The sequence below is a fragment of the Periophthalmus magnuspinnatus genome, chromosome 22 (genome assembly GCF_009829125.3).
Source record: "Periophthalmus magnuspinnatus isolate fPerMag1 chromosome 22, fPerMag1.2.pri, whole genome shotgun sequence".
Lineage (NCBI taxonomy): Eukaryota > Metazoa > Chordata > Actinopteri > Gobiiformes > Gobiidae > Periophthalmus > Periophthalmus magnuspinnatus.
In genome coordinates, this window is record NC_047147.1 from 3,377,695 (window position 1) to 3,398,470 (window position 20,776).

The 20,776-nt window shown below is 41.5% G+C and overlaps 1 protein-coding gene across 1 annotated transcript; it reads right to left on the bottom strand.

Moving 5' to 3' along the window:
• Window positions 1-3,434: 3,434 nt before the first annotated feature.
• pax9 (paired box 9) lies at window positions 3,435-17,522 on the bottom strand. Its single transcript, XM_055231194.1, has 4 exons — window positions 17,326-17,522; window positions 15,191-15,802; window positions 11,553-11,698; window positions 3,435-5,939 (listed from the first exon to the last, which is right to left on the bottom strand). Exons 1-4 carry the CDS (start codon window positions 17,327-17,329, stop codon window positions 5,649-5,651), a joined length of 1,053 nt encoding a protein of 350 aa, XP_055087169.1. The 5' UTR covers window positions 17,330-17,522; the 3' UTR covers window positions 3,435-5,648.
• Between the last annotated feature and the right edge of the window lie 3,254 nt (window positions 17,523-20,776).

Here is a 20,776-nt window from a genome sequence, read left to right on the forward strand (position 1 = left end):
AGTAGTACTAGCAGTAGTAGTAGCAGTAGTAGCAGTAGTACTAGCAGTAGTAGCAGTAGTAGTAGTAGCAATAGTACCAGTAGCAGTACTTGCAGTAGTAGCAGTAGTAGTAGTAGTAGCAGTAGTAGCAGTAGTACTAGCAGTAGTAGTAGTAGTAGCAGTAGTAGCAGTAGTACTAGCAGTAGTAGCAGTAGTAGGAATGATCATGATGTATTTAAAAGTACAGTTCATTGTGTTTATCTTTGGTAAACTCTGTGTTGTTTTTCACCTCCTTTCTCCTTATTTCAGTTTCACTTTGCTGCAGCGTTTCTTCCCCTGATGAAAACTCAACAGGTTGAAATTAGCAAAGAGTAAGTTGTTTAGTGTAGGCTGAGACACAAACAAATCAGCTCACTCGTTTGTTATTAGCTTGTGCAGTAGGTTGTGTTTTTTAGCAGAGATGTTAGCTCAGATGTGGTCTACAGGAACACTAGCATCCCGATGCAACGGTCCGTGACCACTGGATGCGGGAGCCGCGTTTTCCAAGTCAAATCGAGCCGAGCGCAGAGGGGACTGTTGACACTGTCGCACACACAGGCTAACGCTGTTATTATTGCACGGGCTACAACTAACACGTGCTAACATGCGCTAAAGGCTAATGCTATGGAAAAGGACACTGCTGTACAGTAAATCTGTGCCATTACAGCACGCACAAATGGGTTTCATGGGTTTTATTTGTACTTTACATTTAATATTTAGCTGTTTAAAATTGGCAGTAGTTCACCTAGGAAAATTTGCGAATATAAAGGTAGAATTAATGAACTTTTACAGTAAAAACTTGTTCAATAAGCTTAGTTTTGATTGTCTAAACGCTTGGTTAAAGTAAGTGGACAGGCTCAGTTAAGTTTGCACTGGGTCGGCACGGCACGGATCAGGTCAGTATGTTGTACTTTGATTGTTGAAATTTGGTGTTGTAAATATTGCACTGAGCTTTCGTAGCTGCCGTATGGAGCATTTTATCTGCTCACTGTTTAATAAGACCTGATGCCCTAACAGCTGGTCAGGGGCTGGGCCTGTTCAAACTGAACCTGTTTCTATGGGTTATTTTCGGTCAGTGCAAAACACAATCATTTAATCATTAATATTCAGACACTCAAGTAGCTCAGTGGAAACAGTGCTCCATTTATAATTCACTACAATTTCAAATTACTTGGCAGTTTTGTCCAAGCACAAATAGAATCGTGATGTGACGTTTGTGAACTAGTCGGCTTTTTGAACGGTTCCTTAATGTGAACAGTTGGAATCGGATGTCAGTTTTTAAAAGAACTGAATCTTTTTCTTTCTCATTTTTATGACTTTTTACATAGATTAAGGCTGAACCAACACAAGAATGAGAACAGAACATAGACTGTACATGGACTTTATACAGTCTATGACACAGAGCAGACACACGAGTGAGAGCCGTGTGCACAAAGTCATAATAGCAGTTAGTTAAAAAAAGGTATTATTATTATTATTACTACCACTACTACTACTACTATTATTACTATTATTATTACTATTATTATCATCATTATAGTGAAACATTTTATTTAGATCATTTCAAAGGGTAAACACACTCTCTGTGTTTAGTTTGTAGATAAAATGAGTTCTCACTTTGACTTCCGTCATATAAATACATAGTAAAAGAACCAGTCTTTTGAACGGCTCTTTGAAATGAACAGATACAAAAGATTCGGATCCCATAAAAGAGCTGAAAGTCCTATCACTAATCTAGAACTACTGGTTATATCTCAGATAATTGGAGTCAGAACATAAACATTTCTAAATGTTACTTTTCTATAAAATGAGTGTGTTGTTTTTCTGTACTGATTTATTTCCATTCCACTCGACCATTTCGTTCTTTTAAAGTTCGTATTAAGAAAGCCTCGTCTCACCTGTCTTTTGTTACTCCCGTTTTGCCTTTGTCCGTAGCAGTACTACTGGAACTGTTTATGCTCTGCACGAAGGGCCATAACTAACGCTAGCAACTCGCTAACATGTGCTAACAGCTAATGCTAATATAAAAGACAAATGCCTCTCTTATCTACTCTGTATAAATCTATCTGAATGATTTGTAGACTCACGCGACGCCGGGCTAGCCACGGCTCGCTTATGCACACGCTCCTAATTTATTACCTCCTGGAAGTGAGGTATTTCTGTAGCACGCTAGCTAACATGTCATTTGTCCACTGTGCTGTTCTTTTGTAATGGGCCGGACGGACGTTTTGCGGCTGGAGCGTGTCTGATTTGGACCTATATTTGTAGTGGAGACTCCACCTCACCCCGGGAGGGCGACGACGAGGCTTTTTCCATCGTGGGCTACATATTTTGGATTTATGGCGTTGTGCACATGGGACACGGCTAAGTCTGACGGTAACATACCTCACAGGAAGCAGCTATTTTTAAGAGACTGAACCAAAGACTATTTTTAACTTTTTCAAAACTCTATCTTTCAATTAGAGTCCAATTGAAGCCTGTATTTTTCTGTTGTGGAAATGGTTCATTAAACAGCTTTGACATTCAGGCCTCAGGTTGTGTCCATGACATGAAGGTCACAACTCAAGTTCATTTTTCAGATTGTACGCAGCATATGCTCTGATATGTACTGGATCAAAATCAGTCCGTAGACCAAATAGCCTATTTATTGTGAGCCTATCTAACTATAAGGCCTTGGCTACGTTACACAATCCTCCCTGTTTTTAGTTTCAAATGACTCGCAAAGAATAATTACATTTAACCTCAGAGAGCAGAAATGACAAAGAGCCTTTTTATTTGCAATTAGCCAAAGTAATTTGACCTGTGCCCAGCAGCGACACATGGCACCGGTCCAGCTCCAAGCACAACCCAGCGGACCGGTTCATAGTCCTGGTTTAGTCCTGGTTTAGTTTTGGTGTAGTTTTGGTTCAGTCCTGGTTTAGTTTTGGTGTAGTTCTGGTTTAGTCCTGGTTTAGTCCTGGTTTAGTCCTGCTTTAGTCCTGGTTCAGTCCTGGTTCAGTCCTGGTTCTGTTTGGTTTGTAGTCCTGTTCAGTGGACATGTTGCATATTTACACCATTTGAACTAAGAATCCACTCATCTCTTTCCCGATGATCTCTTTCCCGATGATCTCTTTCCCGATGATCTCTTTCCTGATGATCTCTTACCCGATCTAGAAACATTCCCGATAGAACCGGACGGGCCGCGAGGTTAATGTGGGCCGTATGGGTTGGGCCAATGGCTCATTAAACCCCATTGTGTTTGTAATGATTCTTTCAGTGAGCCGTGACTCGTGGCATCAGGTCTCGGGTCTGGGCTCAGCGCTGGCATTTCTTTATGAAAATCAGCTTCCTGCTCATGTAAAACAGGCTCTACGGCGCCACCACCATTTCGGCTTCGGTTTACCATCAGAAAGAAAAATACAGGCGTCTGCAGAGTTCAAGTCAACCAAACCATTTAATAACATACATTCAATTTCTCTGTGCAACATTCACAATGGTACACTCCGACATGGGCCAATTTATTTCTCATCAAACGCTGCAAAAAATCACATCTAACTTTGTTTAAAATGATTTAAATTCAAAACTTACTCAGGAGCTCATTGTTTATATAATGAAGTTACTGTTACCTGTGTAACGCTGTACTTTGTAACTTTTTATCTCCATGGAGATGTCATAGCTTTGCCAGGAATGTTCCACAGTAATGAATTAAACATATCTCTGTTGAACCAATCTGGTGACGGCACTAGGCCAAGTTACTGGTAAGATCTGTGCAGAGGCGAGCCCCTCACACAGCATGAATCATGTTTTTCAAGGTATTTTGTTTTTGATAATAAAAACACCTGTAATCGATTGAATCCAGGATGGATCAGTGCTACACCAGGCCAAGAAATAACATCACCATGGAGACCAGCGATAACATCACCGTGGAGACGAGCAATAACATCACCGTGGAGACGAGCAATAACATCACCGTGGAGACGAGCAATAATATCACCGTGGATACGAGCAATAATATCACCAGGTAGAGACACGCCACAACATCACCATGGAGATGAGCAGAAAAGTTACGCAGTGCATCTTTTTACCACCTCAACTGAGTAAGTGCAACTTTCTTATCTCAAAAAATTAATAATAATTCATTTCAAATTTGCTAACAAGTCTCCAATTCAGATTCAGATTCTGAATTTAACTCATTTTAACAAATCTAGACAATATTTTCTGCAGTGAAATGTCCGTCATTGGAGCTTTAAATCATTTTTTTTAAGGCAAATTGCACTTCATTCAACGTACTTGGGTCTAATAAATAAAATCTGGAGCTACAACGGCTTTTAAAGAAGAGAGACCACATTGCAAAACATTACATCAAACTTACAAATGTACAAAACACAAATGAATATTATAATTCTGAACAAGCACCCTGGAGTAACGCACAGCTCACCCACTGCTCACGCTCCTTTAGAAGTACACATCACCAAGTCTTTGCCCATCAACGTTTGCAGAAGTGCTTTGTAAATTAAAAAAACAAAAATAAAACATTTGTAAAAAAGTCTTTGGCGTTTTGAATCGTCCTTCAGTTCTTAAGAGTCCTCCCTTTAGTTCTCCTTTGGTCCCAAGTTTAGTCCCGGCCAAGTCCTTCATAAAGACAAGTTGAAGATGATATATGGAAGCCCGCAGGGGACACACGTTAACTTGAGTTTGCACTGGGTTGGCATGGCATGGATCAGTATATCATAAGTGCTTTGGTTGTTGAATTAGACCGGCTGATTCCCAACTAACAGCTGCTAAGGGCCCGGGCCTGTAGTGGCTATTGTGAACTCAAACTAAAACTGAGACTTTTGACTTCCTGACATTCTAAAAACAAGCACCAGCTCCATAGATCTGATCTGTCTGGAGGTTGGCAGCCCCACATCCTTCTCTCTCATCCATGGAACTCACATTTACAGATTTTGTGATGCTTTTACTACAGATAGTCTTGAACTTTACTGTTTTGACACTTACTGTTTCCGCATCTTATTCTCAATTTTATGTCTCAACTCCCATTTCAAATGAGCCTCCCTCTTTGAACCCAGTCTAGTTCTGCGTTTAAGGGATCACAAATATACTACAACGCCACAGGGGCCTCGGCAAAAGGGGCCCGCCTTCGTCATAACGTGTATTATTTTGTACGGGGCTAATCTTGACAGAAAAAAGTTCTCTAGGGACTACAGAGCCGTTTGAAAGCCCTGGGTTGTATGGGGCCCTCTGCAGCTTGGGGGCCCTCGGATCTTGCCTGGCTTTACCTATACCTACTTGTAGTGCCAGGCAATGCCAACCCGTACCACACCACTTCAGTGTAAACCCAGCAGTAGCTCTAGACCTGTCACGAAAATCACCTTTTCTTTGTCAAAATGGGGAGATTTGGGTTATTTTTGTTAATAATAATAATAAGATTTGAGCTATAGAGTGTTGAAATAGTAACTTCTACGGCTAATTATTGCTCCATTTTGCTATTAGCATGTTGCCGCTGATATCATTTAACGATGCCTGTGTTTAAAATGCTTCACTGGGATTGTCTTGTCTTTTTTTTTTTTGAATTATCTCAGTGGCTTAAAGTTGTTTCATTATTACGGTTTATCGCAGCGTCGTGACAGGCCTAGCATCTCCTCGTGTTTCTATAGCGCGGCGGCCGTAGCTGGGTGGATGTTAGACGCTGGGTGGATGTTTGCCACTGGGTGGATGTCCCGGGCGGGCGCCATGCTCTTGAAGGCTATGGGGGGGGCGAGGTCACAGTTGTGGGGAGAGAGCGCACTGCCATTGGGCGCCTGCCATGTGTGTGCGCTCACAAAGGCCGAGCTGGTGCCGCTGAACCCCATGTAAGGAGACACTGGGGTGGGAGGGGGGTAGGGAGGGATGCTGCCCGCCGTGACATAGCTGCTCACTGTGTTGGGCAAACCACTCGGCGTCTGAGGGAGAGACACACAGAGGTCAGAACATTTCAACACTTTGGTCAGTGAATAGCATTAATATGGCAGTCCACAGGGCCATGCTAACGCTTCAAACAACATGTAATACAGAAACGCTAGTTTAAATCTGGTTCAGTTTTGGTCTGTTTATGGGTTACAGCAGGGGTGGGCAAACTTTTTGACACACGGGCCATAATGGGTTCTAAAATTTGACAGAGGGGCCGGGCCAGGATATATATATGTATATATTATATTAGAGATTTGGCCTGTAACATGTAGCAAAGCACGAAAATGCAAGGCTCATTATACAAATGGTTTTTCAAATGCATTAATTAAATGAATAATTAATTTATTAAATTTGAGTTAAATAAACACAGCAGAAAAACTCTGAACAAAGTTTACCCTTACCTATTTTAATATAAAATGTTCACATTCAGCGGCCGGGTTAATAAGCCCAAAGGGCCGTGTGTGGCCCATGGGCCGTAGTTTGCCCATTTATGGGTTACAGTGTTATTACTGCCATTTTAAGGACTTTTAAAATATTTGTTTTCAGTTGTTAAATGCTATGGCAACCGTGCTAATTTTTCACCACTCTGAAACTCATAAAAAACATGATGTGCAGGTAATTCAAAATCAGAAAAACAATTCCAAGAATACTGTGATTTTTGTGGTAAATGGAGACATATAACACAGAGTTCAAATCACCGGAGCCCATTCCAAGTATTTCTTTCTAATTCATATATTTTTACTGTAGAACACAGTGAAGGCTCAAACTCGTGCCATGTGTTTTATACTCAGACATACGGCACGAGATTATAATACACATTTTTATAATAAATGATTTTGTGTTTTTAATTGGTTCATTTTCCATAAGTGCTATTAGCCCTGATGCCCCGGCTTCTCTGGAGAGTTTCATAAACACAGTGGAGTGTGTGTCACCTGTGTGTAGCTCTGCAAAACACAACTAAAAGTATCTGATCTCACTTTGACCCTTTAGAAACATAAATATGAAGGAAATCGCCAGTGCCACAGTCAAAGTATCTACGAATTTTCTTGTTTCTCATAAAAAAGTAAAAATGAAAAAATGTCAAAGGCAGAAAAGGATTAAACAAGAATCTGTTATCGACACAACCCAAAACACGATCATTTCAACTGTGATAAGAACAGAGTGAATATTTACTACTACTACTACTGATACTTACTGCAAGTACTGCTACTACTACTACTGCTGCTGCTGCTACTCTACTACTACTATTCCTACTACTACTACTGCTCTGACTCAACAAACATCACAACGATCAGAAGTCACATATTGAGCCAAAACTGCAGTACTTTTTACACGTGTGTGTTGAAAAGTAAACTGCGTTAAGTGTGTCTTGTTTGTATTTCTTTGTATTTGCCTGTATTTGTTTGTATTTTGGCAGGTAGAGTCACACCTGCAGCTCATAGACACATGATGGAAAAACCGTGTACATTTTAAATGAGTGCAGTTTACAGAGGTGAAAATGACAGGCAGACCAAACCTGGATAAAAAACATATTTCCAATTGTGAGCATTTATGCCTCGGCACGCCCCTCGCCTTCACTCCATCACGGGATGACACTGCAGATGTTGTGGGAGACATTTTGACTGGTTTGGTGGTTAGGGGAGGTCTAAAAACAGATGTCATGCAGTTTGAAAGAAAAATGGAGGGAGGGAGAGGGAGGGAGAGGGAGGGAAGGAAGGAGAGAGGGAGAGAGTGATGGAGGAGCACGCAGAGCCATAAGCCTGAACGCACGGCTTGATCTAGGACACGACTAAACGGGAGGAATTTGGCTTTTCAACAGGGCGCCCGGCTCTGGCTCCTGGGTGGTCCCTGCGACTACTGCGGACCAAAATTATTACTATGCAAATATGTGGGATTTGTAATGTCAATACAACACAAAAGTACAAGACCAACGTAGACGTCCTCCTGTTGTTCTGTCACGTTAAATCTCAAACACAATTTTTATTGTTAGTAAGAAGCTGAAAGATGTTTCTGTTTTTATACAAAACAATCCAAACCTGTGACTTTAGCTGCAATAAATATGATTCATTTTCTGCAGACGATACAGCACAAAAGTACAGCACTTTTACTGTAAATATATCTCCAGAGGTGGAAGACATACTCAACTATGTTACTTAAGTAAATGTACAGACACCGAAGCAAAAAATACTCAACTAAAAGTATCACATGAAAAATTCTATCTGTTTAAAAATGTACTTTAAGAGTAAAAAGTAAAAGTATTTCTCACAGATTTTGAGTCGTATAAATCTTCAAATGTGGTGATTTTGATAAAGATTTGAGCTGAATTTTGTTCAACAGAAACAACTGAATTGATCTTTTTTATTTTATTTTATTTTATTTTTTTCAATTTTGTTACTTAAGTAAAAGTACAGCTACCAGGGCAAAAAATACTCAAGTAAAAGTAAACGTATCACATGAAAACTTGAATAAACTTAACTGAAAGTATTAAAGCACCGATTTAAAAATGTACTTAATTAAAGAGTAAAAAGTAAAATTATTTCACGCAGGTTTTGAGTCTTATAAAGGTTCAGATGGTTTGATGTTAATAAAAATGTACTAAATCTGTCTGGCTGTTTTTATTTGTATATTTTTGTTTTGTTCAAATTATGAATGTGTTAAAAACAAACCCTCAGCCTTTTCAGCAGGTCTCACACAATAATAAAAATACTTTTCAGTCCAGTTCAAAAATGTAGTGGAGCAGAAAGTACAGATACTGCTCTCAAATATACTGAAATAAAAGTATCCAAGGTAAAATGTACTTCAGTAAAGTACAGATACCTCAAATGTATACTTTGGTGCAGTACTTTACTACTTGTACTTCGTTATGTTCCACTGCTGTATGTGTGTAAAAGGCCCGTTTATTCAGAAAACCAAATCACAAAAGGAAATATTTAATAAATTTTTTTCAAAGTCCCTGAATCTTTTGAATATCCAGCCTGTAGGGCCGATGTGTGAGACCTGTTTGTGTTACCTCAGTAAATCTAGTAGTGCTGAAGTACTGATGAAGTGTGTATTCTGGATCCCAAACGCAGTACCTCATCTTATACATTTCTGAGTGCGTGTGTGTGTGTGGATTCAGTAGAACATAAAGTGACTGTTTGAAGAAATGATCCAAAGTCGCCCTGGGCCTGTGTGAATCATTTTAAACTCAGATCTGCTGGATCTGACTCTTCAGGACTAATATAAATAATAAAAAAGATTCAAATGAGCAGTTCACCCAAAGCTCCACAGTGTTTCCTGCAGCGCGAACAGCCCCATAGACACTGACCCTCACGCAGCAGAGCGCACACGCCTCAAAGGCCCCACACAAAGGTTTGGTGCATTTTAGCAATTATTAGATGACAATTTTAAATACTTTTGAATCCTTGGTAAAATGAAACCAGGGTTAAAAAAATCCTGTTTAGCTCGTTACTCGTGTGACTCAGCTCAGTACAGGCTCCATGTGCCTCTGTATCTCCTCTGGAACCAGCTCAGCTCTACTATGCGTCACTTTTTGCTCCGTTTCAAAGCACGTTATTACATTTTTAGCACACGTTTTCATGAACAGCGCCCTCGCGCCCACATCACGTACAGTGCGTCCCTTTATTCACAAATAAGAACCACCTTTCTATTAAAATCAGTTCACAACAACCGCTAACAAGAGCCGAGAAATCCCAGCTGGCACCGGCACCTGCTTCTCTCAATGTCAACAACTTTATACGGATTTACAAAGCCCCCTCGCCCTGTTATTTAGACATACATGCTAATTGTGGACCGCAATTTTTGTATGAGTAAACACGGGTTAAAAAGGCTACACAATGCCCCTAAGGGAGTAAATACATCTCCAAAGAACTTGTGCGTAAAAAGTCACGCAAATCTCAAATGTAACGACTCCAACTGAGGACTGTCGGCCTGTGCGGGGTAATAAACACATATTTTGGATAATGTTATGCCATTTAAAAATACATTAGACTTAATTTCACTATGAACAAAATGGAAATAATCTGGTCATTTAAATGATTAGAATGAATTGACCAGATCCGTCACGGCTGCGTTTCTGTCACATCATCAACACAAGGCACATTTAGATCAATATCTGACAGGAAAAAGACTAGTAGCTAAAAATAATTATATCTGTAAATTGTATAGTTTTGAAATACAATGGAAGCAGCACATTTTGAGTTCTGAGAGTGTTGGGAGAGCACAGCAGCGCCTCTACGCCTGGCCCTGCTCTGACGCTTCGATCCAACTCAATGAAACCTCTTTTGCGTGGGCTCTTTTACGCACCTTTGTTAGCCCAAGGTAAAACACGTCTCCAAAACCGTATTAACTCACCTTAGATGGCCTTACACGGGAAGAGCCTGCTTTTATTTTGGGCCAAACGTAAACAAACGCATTGGAAAGTTTTCTCAGCTTCCAAGAAACAATTAGAAAATCGCTCCAACTCGAGACGCCATATATTTAGACATTTGTAGGCCTATTATTCTCGTTTTGAGCTACTGTTTAACGGGATAATTGCGTAGCATCTCCTAGTTTTTCTGTTGCTATGTGTAACTATGAATAAAAGAGAGGAGTCGCGCGGGTTTTTGGGACAACGTGGAACTCTTCCGTTTTCTGATAGAGCCCGTAGACACACGTGATCCTGTGTTTTTTTTTTCAAACTGCATGTAATTTATGGGCTAGTTATTCCTGGTATTAAATGGCTCACTTGTGTTTCTATGGTGGAATGAACCTAGCAACGACTCAGGGACAGAGGAGCGCGCGCCTAATGAAAACATGGAGGTCAATTATGCATCAGCAAATTAGCGCAAGTCCAGCAAAAACGACGCCGAGGAGCGACGCATGCGCAGAGACCATTTATTAGTACCGAAATAGATCTAAAAATAGCAGAAAGTACATATATAGGTCTATAATAGTATTTAAAATGCAAGAAATAAAAACGTTATTGCTATTAATGAACATATTTATACTACAGAAGCATCAGCTTTAAATGGCTGAGCTAAAAACGCCATCAGCTCATAAATATTCGCAAACGCATTTTGAGGCGCTGGTTCATTTTGTCTTTTATTTTGTGTTTTAAAATGCAGGATTATTCATCTTCTTGGAAAGGCCACGCGTAAGTAACGTAATATAATGGAAACTTTGTGAAATGTATAGGCCCTGATCCTCAAATGCCTTTTCAGTTCAAACAATAAAACCCTCGCGTGATCCTTTCAGTTTGGCTCGCGCGCTTTGCCTCGACCTCTTCCTAGAATTTATTTAAGCTTCGAGTCCAGTCCGCTTCAAAACGCATCAAAATCACTCCCAATGTGTTAAACAAAATACAATATCAGGGCCTCCTCGCGCACGCAGCCAAAATGAACACGTGCACGTTCACAACCATTATGAGCTTTGTGAACTGCTGGCAAAGCTGAAAAAAGACATTACCTCTCGTCTTTTAGGCCTTGCCAAGAGCCAAAAGCGCAGTAATGGTGCGCGCTGTGAGCCAAAGTGAAGATAAGCCTTATCTGGAACTATTGTGTGGCGTGCGTAAAGATCACTGTCAGAGATGGGTTAAATAAATGATCATATATTGTTTAATTCTTTACCTGGGCGTATTTTGCTTCGGGTTCTAAATGTGGATTATCCACGCCATTGACTAGCGCTGAACAGGCTGCCGCTGCGGGGAAATGAGTCCTGTTAATAGCGCTCCTTTCTTCTAGTTTGGCGCAGGGAAAAGATGCACTGTCGCTAACTGGGAGGGAATAAACAGACAGAAGAGACAGAAGACAGAAAGAAGTGATCAGAATTCAGCGGGTAAAAGGATCACGCGTCTGCCACAAAAGCCTTCTTCAGCAGCGGCAGCGCGGCGTGGACGTGACAGCTCATTTGTCACTTTACGCACGGGCTGCAGTCACGTGACGCACGGACTGTGGGGTCTGGAAACTCGCGGGACGCACACACGCAGGCACTTTTGAAATATGAGCAGGATCAGCGTTACAAATCATGCATTCTGAAGTAAGGCCCTGCTTTGTTTGAGTTAAGGGAAAGTCTGTCTCCCTTTACAAACAGTTTTATCTTGTTTTACTTTGACTCCAAGAGAATAATGGACCTAATAGCATAATAAGTAAGTAGCGGTTGGTTAGGACTCAAAACAAAAGCAGTAACCCCATGGTATTAATAGGCCATAAATAGAATTATTTTCTAGACAATAACAAACATAACAATATCTTAAATGGTGCGTGATGACGTCAAATGTTCCGTTTTTAATGTTCTTGATTTTTTTAGACCAATTAGATACGCCACATGACTTTCTAACATAGCAAGAAATGAACTCAAGATTTTTTCATAAAGCCTTTTCCACTTGATCTCTCCACGTAGGCCTTTCTGTGCTTATTCTCAACTTTTCACCATTAATATTACATCATATCAAATTGTAATCTGTGACCACATGAGCAGTTATTCACTTTTGATAGCTATGCACGTTTCAGCCAACAGCCTCTAGTTGCAGTGTTCCTTGTATTTTGAATTCAGTCCGTGCGTAAAACTACATCTCCTCTTCCCTGGCGACCTCACGCAAAATGACCAAAGCGTGTCTAATGCGCATGTGTGTCGTGTTTCCATTTTTGTGTTCCCTGTCAATCTACATTAATCCCTACATTTATTTTAGTGGGATCATCATGAGAAGTGGAGCCGGATCCTGTGATGGTGCAAATGAGTTATCGCGTTACTTCAAGCCCGAAAATAAAGCCCGCCACAAAACATCTGCTAATCATTTGGTTATGCATAAATTGTTTAGAAACGCGGCACATTTCCCCTCTCCTCCATCTTTGTATTTTTTAGGAACAGTCTGTGAATCATGACGGCTGCAGCAGTCCTATTAGCCCCGAGTGGACTGCGGAGCGCTTCCAAATCCCACTCACAACACCAAGCGGCCATTAACACAGATTTATACCGGCTCTTGTTACACTATTTCCAAAACAGAGCGCAGAGTGAGCCAACGTCTCCCTCACGGCCTTCACCTGCCTGTGTATACACAACTCTGACACGCAAACTCCTGCCTCCAATCCTCTACAAACGTGGCATACTAGTTTTTACTTGGGGTATTTATTTAGACGTATCTCACAGGCATTTGCTTGTGTTGAAATTGCAGCTGTACACAAAGATATCATGTCGATCATGTCGTGTGCATTGTGTGTGTGTCCTGCTCGTGCCTGCAGATCTACACCTCTGTACGTGCTCCTTTCTCATGACGCACGGGTGGACACGTTTGGCGACCTTTGTTGACGGAACCTCCAAACTGTGAGCAAACTCCATTTGGTGAGAGCCGAGAAATAATTGCATAGAAAATAAATGTCTGCAAATGGGTTTATTTTAGTTTTTCTAAATGGGGTTTTGCAGAAGACGCGGGCGCGGTGTTTTCAGTGTAATCTCATATATCACTATTGGAACGACACGTCCAACTGGAGCCGCTATTATTCATTTTTCTTTACAAATGTTACTTTTATAATTCTATAGAACAAACATTGCAATTTGGGTTAGTTAAAATACTGTTGTCTAATTCACCTTCAAAATGTACAGACTTTACAATACAAAGTATCCTGACAGTGTGCAGACCCACACTCCACTGTACTGCATCACACACAGATCAGGGATTATTTCTAGCAGCGGTTTGAGAATTTCTGCGTATTCCCCTGGAGCTGTTCAACCCAGGACGCATCTGGGAATGACATATAACGCCAGAAGATAAAGTTAATGCATTTGATACCCGCAGGCGTAAAGCAATTTGTACCAGTCACGTGCACAGTGGTCTTTTACGCACAAGTGCCACGGAGCTATTTCTGCTCCTTTGTGAAATCTACACTAACCCTCTGCTGGCCTCAGACCCACAGCTCCAGTGCCACTAAAGCCTCGGACCAAAACTATCACTGAATATTTGAATTTCTTAAATATCGAGCTTGGATTGTCCTGTGCGTAATATATATATATATATATATATATATATATATATATATATATATATATATATATATATATATATATATATATATATATATATATATATATATATATATATATATATATATATATATATATATATATATATATATATATATATATAGTGCCACTAAAACATTATTCTTTATCTGGTTCGAAATATGATTTTTTTTTTTTTTTACATTTATATTCCCCCGCTGTTCTTGAGCTTTGCGTTGCAACACTGGAATTTCATTTTCCATTTCCATTGTGAGACACATAACGGTTCTGTTCTTCTCGTTTTGTTTGGTTAAATTTGTCTCCGTCGGGAGCGCACTGTATTTATGCATTAGATCTTCTTTGGTTCTTATTTTCCTCCAAACTGTTTTTCAAGGCTCCTGATAAATTGCCTAAATATAAAATTCAAATCCCGCGCGCCCAGTTCCAGCTTCTCCTCCAAAGCCAGAATTATACGCACTGGAAACAAGAACAGAGCGCGCTCCCAACATCCGCTGCGTAATTCCACGTGCAACCGCCACGCCATCTGTTTCTGCGCTAACCTCTGCGCCACTATCAGCGGCGCGGGTCAAATGGCACTTAACTCCGCGCGGGCCTCTGACTTAAGCAGGTCCCAAATGGACTCTTTACTGGGGCCTATTAGATCAGCCGGGTCAGGGCCTAAAGACTGTCACGTGACGCACACACACACACACACACACACACACACACACACACACACACACACACACACCCGCACCCCCGCACCCCCCCCCCCCCCCACACACACACACACACACACTGTAAATGCATACGTTGAAATATAGAATTTAGTGAGTAGCTACAAGAACTGAAAAAACCCAGTTATTCTCTTCCAAATAGAAGCCTCATTTTCCTAAATAAATTCAACAAATGAAAAAACTGAAGCTCAAAGGTGAAGCTGCATTGTAGTGTGTGGAGCTGAGATGAATTGCATTTGTAATTATTGTATTTATACAAAAAAATAATAATTTGCAAAGTTAAAATAAATTATCTGAAATAACCAGATGACCACGTAACAGTGACGTAAGCACGTAGTTCATTCTGTTATTTCTTCATTTGTTTCAAATGTAAAATATATAAAATATTTAATTTTAAAAATTCTGCATGTTGCATTTTGACCTACAACTACCACTATTTGTCACGACACAACATCCGCATCATAACTCTGTCATCACTCTGTCTCAACAGAGGGACCGGGCCCTGCGCCACAGTCCCGGGGTGAGGTGCTTACTTTGCTGCTCGGTGATGGAGCGGATGCCCAGAATGTCAGTGACGGAGTGCGACGAGGGCCATATCCGATGCATGGCCATGTGTCCGGGCAGCGCAGCCATGCCCGGGGGGGTGGGCACTTTGGAGCTGGGGTACGAGTACAAGTGGTTGTAGGGCAGAGCGGGCTGCGGGGGCGGGTGAGGGGGCTTCCCCGACTCGTAGTGACTCTGCTGGGACAGGTTTCCGATCTTGTTGCGCAGGATGCGACTGATGGAGCTCACGGACGGGAGGTTGAACTTGTCACAAACGCCGTCCGCGAGCAGCCGGTCCCGGATTTCCCAGGCGAAAATCCCCGGGTCCCGCTGCTTGTACGTCCGTATGTGTTTGACCACGGTGGGGGTGGTCACGCGGGGCTTGCTGCCCCCGATGGCCCCGGGAAGGATGGAGCCCGTCTCGTTGTACCGCGCGAGAATCTTACTGACGCAGCCGTGGGACACGCGCAGCTGTCGGCTAATGTCACATGGACGGATGCCGAGCTGCGCCAGCTCCACGATGCGCAGCCGGATGGCGTTGGGCAGCGGCCTCCCGTTCACAAACACCCCGCCGAGCTGGTTCACCTCCCCGAAGGCTGGCTCTGAGAACAGAAAGAGAGAGTCAGAGAGCGGGCCTGGACACGTCTGGCCTTGTGTTTCCCTCAGTGAGAATATAAAGTGTGTGTGGATGCGCCATGCTGTGCGTAAAATGTGCCCTTGCGTTGGTCAATATTCATGCAATGTTAAGAATAATTCTGGATGCCCCTGCTTAACGAGCAGGTTGTGTTGGGCCTTTAATAATGCTAATTGTTATTAGGTGTAGTAGATGGTTATCGGCTCAATCACACTCTCCTTTAATGACGGGCCAGCTCCATGACAGCGCGGATGTCAGACACGCGCTGTTTGTGACAGAACGCGCCTGTGGACAGGCCTGTAGTGTTAGATCAGTGCTTCTGTATCTGTAGTGTTTTAAAACGCTCTCATTTGAAGCACGGGTTTATTCTGTGAGAGTCTACAGAAGCAGCTGCTCTGGCCGCGGAACAACAGAGATTTAAACACAACAACAGAACGTTACGGTCTGGAAACTCGAGGACACTTTGGCGTCACATTGGACTAAACTTCTATCAAAGTCATGAGGAAAACTTTCTTCCCTGGAGCTTTCCAACTTGTCATCATTGAATTTTCTGTGTCAAACTCTGGAAAACGCGACGTAAAATGCCAATGAAACGGTTATTCAGGGCGTCATGGCTGTCAAACTCTGCGCAGACTCTATTCAGAGAAAATGACCCCCAATAAAACGGCCTCTATGGCGTGCCTCGGTTTGGACTCAGTATTAATGTAATAATATATAAAACCTCTGTCCACTGTGACCAAAGCGCGTGCCCGCTCTGAGGCCTGCATTGCCAGCTCCAACCCAGGAAATACTTGTGTTATGTGGCGTGACATTTAGGCGAAGAGGCTCGTAAAACTCGGGTTCAGATCAATTTGGTTATTCCATCAACCAAAGCAGCCCACTCAGAGAAACTCTGTGATTTAATATATTTGTTATGCGTAAAAGGGAAGTAACCACGCCTCGGGCAGTTAATTGTATTATGCATTATTGTATTAATATAAACATTTGTCATATCAATCTGAAGCTGTACACAGGACGTGGACACGCTGGCGATACAAATATGATGTCAGATCTGGAGTTTTAATAATAACGGGTTAGCGTGGACTTTATGGGCACTGTCAAAGTGAAAGGAAACTTATTTTTGATCTCAAGAAAGTAGTAACAGTCCGCGCACATTTTCAACTCTCAAGTCTTAAAGTTGAAGCAAAAACTTTAGACTCTTTGGTAAACTTTAAGTTTCCTGCTTAGGACGCGAGCGCTGATGACATTTTGTGAAGACTTTTAAACGTGATCTCAAGGTTGTTTTGCTCTGCGCTGAGCCCGTGCGTAAACGGGGCTTGTGGTAGTTGAACACACTCGCCCTTGTGTCTTTCAGCGATTGTGTTACGACCTGAACAGTTTTGTTGCGATATCGAAGTGAAACCAGCCGTGTCAACGCGCCTCGCCTCGCTGTGTTACCGTTTTCTCCATCCCAGTCCCGTAAAAAGCCTTGCTCCAAAAGCGCGCACTCACCCATCGTGTTAAAGCCGCAAATCAAGAGCGCGATGTCCGCTGTGTGCCTCCTCCGTGCGTCCTGCTGAGCGTCCAGTGTGTCCAAAGTCCAGGGCAGCGTCCAATCAGACTGGGAAAGTGCGCCAGACTGGAAAACTGCGCCACAATGAGAAACTGCGCTGCGCGGAGAAACAAGAGGGACTAGATTGTCGGTGTGTTTGTCTGACGCGGCGCAGACAGACTTAACATTTCAATCTGTGGAAGCGCGAGGCGGGGCTTACCACACCAGAGCCAATCAGAGCCGTAGTTTTCATAGCTCTCTGGCGCCATTGGTGTAAAAGTTTGACATGACAGATATCCACGCTGCCCTCCTCCTCCAAGTCAATGTCGTCCGCACATCCAGAGAACCAGGGATGTGCCAAATTTGTTTTTCTGACCCGTGAGATAAAGGCAAAACGCATATCACCACGTTGCATCACGTTTACGCATCTGGTGACCAAGATGAGCACTGGCAAATCTTTTCAAAACTGTTCATCCAAATCCTCCAGCTCATACGCAAAAGCTACATTTCAAAACGTTTTATTCTAATAATCTCCCCCAACCTTCCACCTTTAAAGAGCATACGGCAGGTCTTCATGTTTCTCTATGACTCAGTTTAGTGTCTAGAACCTGTGCTAAATATTTACCATAGTTTAACATCAGTTAAGTGTCAGTTTGTGGAGGAAATAGCCTGAGTTCTAAAACATAATCCCTCTTTGTCATCAAATCCCTCTTTGTCATCAACACAAATTCTATTCAAAATACAAGGACAATTTACGCACAGAAAGGCGTTTTGTGATGGACCATTCCAGTTAACAAATAAATGTGATATCATTTATTTATATTAGTTTAATCATAACTATTGTGCAATTTTGATAATTACTGGCCCGTTTTCACATTATAGTTTCCAAGAAACAGTTATGGAAATAGCTTTACATATGTCGCCTCTGCTCCTGTGTCCAAGCAGGAAGTAAAAAGATAAACTTCTCCAAAATTCCAACCAAAATAGGGAAGATTTCACAAAAATGTAAATAGAATTGTGTGAGCAGTCGTATTTAAATCAGGATACTGAACTTTTAGGTGCGCGTGAGACGCACCATGTTCATGTTTTAAAAGCATCTTATTCCATCCACTGTGGAAGTGTGAAGCTTTACGCGCCACTGCAGCAGCACCCTTCAACTTTTGAATGGCGTCATTAGTGAAATGGGACATGAACCGGTGCTTTTGACGGTTGCGATTCCCTGCATCATATTTGTCCATCAGTGTCAACAAGCGCGTCGTTATGATCGGGGCATGATCTTAGGTGCGCGCCAGAACAAACCAAAGCGGCCCGTGCATTTTGGCAAAACAGCCTATTAACCATTATTATTTTAACTATAATCAAATACTTGAGTTTGAACGTGGTTACGCACGATTTGTTTTGTAGATAGAGAATGTATTCACATTTTACGCACGTCTTTACAAAACTGAATTGCTAACTTTACTCCCAGATCTTAGTCATGTCTGTATAAGCTCTTTTCAGAAAAGAAGACAGGATCATAAATGTGTCAACGAGAGCACACCGGATACAGACCGGATCCAGCCCCGTGACAGATGCTGCTGTGATCCGAGCTTGTCTTCCTCGCGCTCGTCTCTCCGTCAAAATGAAAAATGCTGTAGCGTTTTTTTTTTTCTCTTGTCATTTTTTTTTCTTTTTTTTTTTTTTTTTTGAAAGAGGCCACGCTGCGTCACTTAAACGGCTGCGCGTGCGTGTGTTGTTGTGAGCTGTTATGATGCTGGGAAGCGGTGGTGACACTAAACACGGGACCTTTAGGGTTAGGCAAAGCGTCTCTACATTTACATTTGGATAAACAAATTAGAATCACTTGAACAGAGGCACGAGTGGATGATTACAGATTTATAATTCCTTGTGTTCTTGTTGTTACTTTCATAATGACGCCGGTGGTCGGATCATTTCGCGCGTATTCGTGGTTTGTGCTGGTGCTAAATAACTGCGTGGAAGCAGCGTGGAAACAGAACCTTGTGTGTCGGGTCTGCTGCTCCACGCGCTCGTCACAGTTAACGCGCGTGGAGACCGTGAGCGCGTCACATTAGAATTTTGTGTTTATTTATGCTATTTAACTTAATTCTATAGGAATAGAATTTTAGTGCACGTAGCTATTAACTTGTGTTTGGAGCCATGATACTGTGCTCTTTTACTTTTTTTTAATTACATGGAAATAATGAATAATGTGATCCACCACTTAACGACACGTGGCAGAATCTCTTATTTATAAAAAGTTATATTTTGTGTTTTTTGTGTCAGTAATAAAAGATTTCTTGAACATTTCATTTTTGTGCCATAAAACACACAGACTCGTGTAATGGGACTGGCCTGTGCCTGTTTGTCCTGGGCGAAAGTGCATTCCTCAGAGCTGACGTTTGGGTGTCATTTATAATTAATTATAGGTCAGTGGGCTAATTATCCTGTTAGTCCAAAGAAGCCATTAAACGTGATTTTGTAGTTATGTTTTTGAACTGTCATTATGTAATTAACCTACCAACTTTTGATCTTAACAAAATACGAGTTTTTTTTTTGTTTTTTTTAAAAAACATTTTTAAAAGAAACTCGAGATGAACTGTTGGCCTGTTCAAGTAGCCTAATTGTATTTATTTAAAGTGTTTTTTGTGTATATTATAATATTACTCACTGTTGGCTAACCCTGTCCTTATTCTTCTCAGTATTTATTGTTCAAAGTCAGCCATCTCTCGCACTCATCCACCAGCATACACAAAGAATCCTGTAATGTCAACGTTTTCTTCCGTTTCTTTGGTTTAAAAATAATCGAGTGTTTGTGTTTATGCGCTCCGCACATCACAGGAGAGGGCTGCATTAGCGCCATTACGCACGGGACCATTACAATAACACTGCGTCATGGTCCAAATGAATGTCCGCGTCTCCAGCTGCGGATCAAGTGATTATTACAGCGAAAATTGATGTGTTTTATTGATACAATTAGTCTTTTAGTTCACTTGTATTTATTTTTAGAACTGTCCATGACATTAAACATACCACGAATCACATTTGGTTTTGAAGACGTGATCTGGGCTAAATGCAAACACAGATATGATGAAGAGTAAGACTGCACTGACACGATCAGTACAAATAATATTTGATTTCTCAAACATAATAATAATAATAATGTCACAATAAGGAGTTGACAGTGAGCCTAATATACACCTCACCTATAGAGGCCAGACTCACGCTTCCGTGTGTTTGTTTTTTGTTTTTTTGTTTTTACTCCAGGCCTGTTAGAATCATGGAAATATTCGAGGAATATCTATGTTTGCATATTATACAGTATAGTTTTTAGAATATGAGTATTGTTTATCCGAATAACTTGCCAAATATAGAAAACAAAAGAGCATGAGGGCTCCATTAAAAACACAGTTT

What these genes read in the sequence shown, in the direction of transcription:
- pax9 (XM_055231194.1), bottom strand. An exon ending in CTCCATCACCGAGCAGCAAA is followed by an intron (nt 11,699 to 15,190) that starts GTAAGCACCTCA and finishes ATTCCCTCCCAG; the next exon opens with TTAGCGACAGTGCATCTTTT. An exon ending in CCGAAGCAAAATACGCCCAG is followed by an intron (nt 5,940 to 11,552) that starts GTAAAGAATTAA and finishes TCTCTCCCTCAG; the next exon opens with ACGCCGAGTGGTTTGCCCAA.